The 1,896-nt window shown below is 45.2% G+C and overlaps 1 protein-coding gene across 2 annotated transcripts in view; it reads right to left on the reverse strand.

Moving 5' to 3' along the window:
• Positions 1-386: 386 nt before the first annotated feature.
• pias1b (protein inhibitor of activated STAT, 1b) overlaps positions 387-1,896 on the reverse strand; it is a 21,654-nt gene continuing 20,144 nt past the window's right edge. For both annotated transcript variants that reach the window (XM_029759539.1, XM_029759540.1), the window contains exons 12-13: positions 1,720-1,896; positions 387-804 (exon numbers count right to left, since the gene is read on the reverse strand). The exon at positions 1,720-1,896 is cut by the window's right edge and continues 1 nt beyond it. In XM_029759539.1, the coding sequence (XP_029615399.1) occupies positions 469-804; positions 1,720-1,896 (513 nt within the window). In that variant the 3' untranslated portion in view covers positions 387-468. The remainder of the gene's footprint in view (positions 805-1,719) is intronic.

A 1,896-nucleotide genomic window follows, 5' to 3' on the forward strand; every position in this document is an offset into this window, starting at 1 on the left:
TTGACCACAGTAAGAAATTAACGTTTTAAAAAGGAAAAAAAAATCTACAGTGATGACGAAAAACAAACAAACGGACAAATTCCTCTTCTCGCTCCGAAGCACAAGTCCAAACATGTTTTGAGACAAAAATAATGCCGTCGATGTGGAATATTGAAATAAAACAGTAAAAACGAAGTACAAAAGGTCAGATATAATCGGGGGGGGGGGGGGGGGGGGGCACGTGAAGGAAGAGGCTGTGAAAAAAATCTTCAGTATCCACAGAAAAATATCAACTGAAGTTACTCATCATCATCATCATCGTCATCGTCGTCGGGAGCTTATAGATATAATAAGTCAAATTGAAAATAGATTTTTCCTCTCTGTACATAGCATTGTTTTCTCCTACGTTTTTCTTTATTCATCTCCTTCCGTTTCTATTTTCTCCCTCAAGTTGTTTTTCCCGTTCTGTGAACGATCTCTCGCCTCCCTTCAGTCTAACGAGATCACGTCTGGTATGGAGCCATATATGACTGCGGCCGCTGCGTCAGACCTGCTCGACTGGCTGTCCCTGTCTCCATCTCTATCCCTCTCTCCATCCCTCTCTCCATCCCTCTCTCTTAAACTATTGGATGAAACAAGACTGGAGCTGCTCCCGCTGTTGCTGCCCCCATTGGCTGCTGGCAGGGCGTTACTCCCGCCCCCGGGGGTCCCTGGTTGGTCCAGGAACATCTGGGAGGAGCTATAGGGCAGGAAGCGGTTGAGGAGAAGTTCATGGTCTTCTGAAGCCGAGGCAGCAGCAGCTGCAGCCATCACCATGTTGTAATGCTACAGAGAGCAGAGAGGAGGGAGGGTCGTCACCATGTTGTAATGCTGATGGTTCTATTCTGTGAAGTCATTACCTGATGGTTCTATCCTGTGAAGTCATTACCTGATGGTTCTATCCTGTGAAGTCATTACCGGATGGTTCTATTCTGTGAAGTCATTACCTGATGGTTCTATCCTGTGAAGTCATTACCGGATGGTTCTATCCTGTGAAGTCATTACCTGATGGTTCTATCCTGTGAAGTCATTACCTGATGGTTCTATCCTGTGAAGTCATTACCTGATGGTTCTATCCTGTTAAGTCATTACCAGATGGTTCTATCCTGTGAAGTCATTACCAGACGGTTCTATCCTGTGAAATCATTACCTGACGGTTCTATCTTGTGAAGTCATTACCTGATGGTTCTATCCTGTGAAGTCATTACCTGATGGTTCTATCCTGTGAAATCATTACCTGATGGTTCTATCCTGTGAAGTCATTACCTGATGGTTCTATCCTGTGAAGTCATTACCTGATGGTTCTATCCTGTGAAGTCATTACCTGATGGTTCTATCCTGTGAAGTCATTACCAGATGGTTCTATCCTGTGAAGTCATTACCTGATGGTTCTATCCTGTGAAGTCATTACCTGATGGTTCTATCCTGTGAAGTCATTACCTGATGGTTCTATTCTGTGAAGTCATTACCTGATGGTTCTATCCTGTGAAGTCATTACCTGATGGTTCTATCCTGTGAAGTCATTACCTGATGGTTCTATCCTGTGAAGTCGTTACCTGATGGTTCTATCCTGTGAAGTCGTTACCTGATGGTTCTATCCTGTGAAGTCATTACCTGATGGTTCTATCCTGTGAAGTCATTACCTGATGGTTCTATCCTGTGAAGTCATTACCTGATGGTTCTATCCTGTGAAGTCATTACCTGATGGTTGTCTCCCTGGAGGAATGAGAAGAAGTTGAGGTCCAGGTCATTGGGGGTGTGGTAGTAGTGGCTGTAGTCCTGTATGAGAGGGGGAGGAGGAGGGATATAGCTGGTCTCAACAGGAGGCATGCTGGGAGCTCTGGCCACCGGAGACGCCTGGCTGTGGAGGTTCAACAC

The sequence above is a fragment of the Salmo trutta genome, chromosome 7, assembly GCF_901001165.1.
Source record: "Salmo trutta chromosome 7, fSalTru1.1, whole genome shotgun sequence".
Classification (NCBI taxonomy): Eukaryota; Metazoa; Chordata; class Actinopteri; order Salmoniformes; family Salmonidae; genus Salmo; species Salmo trutta.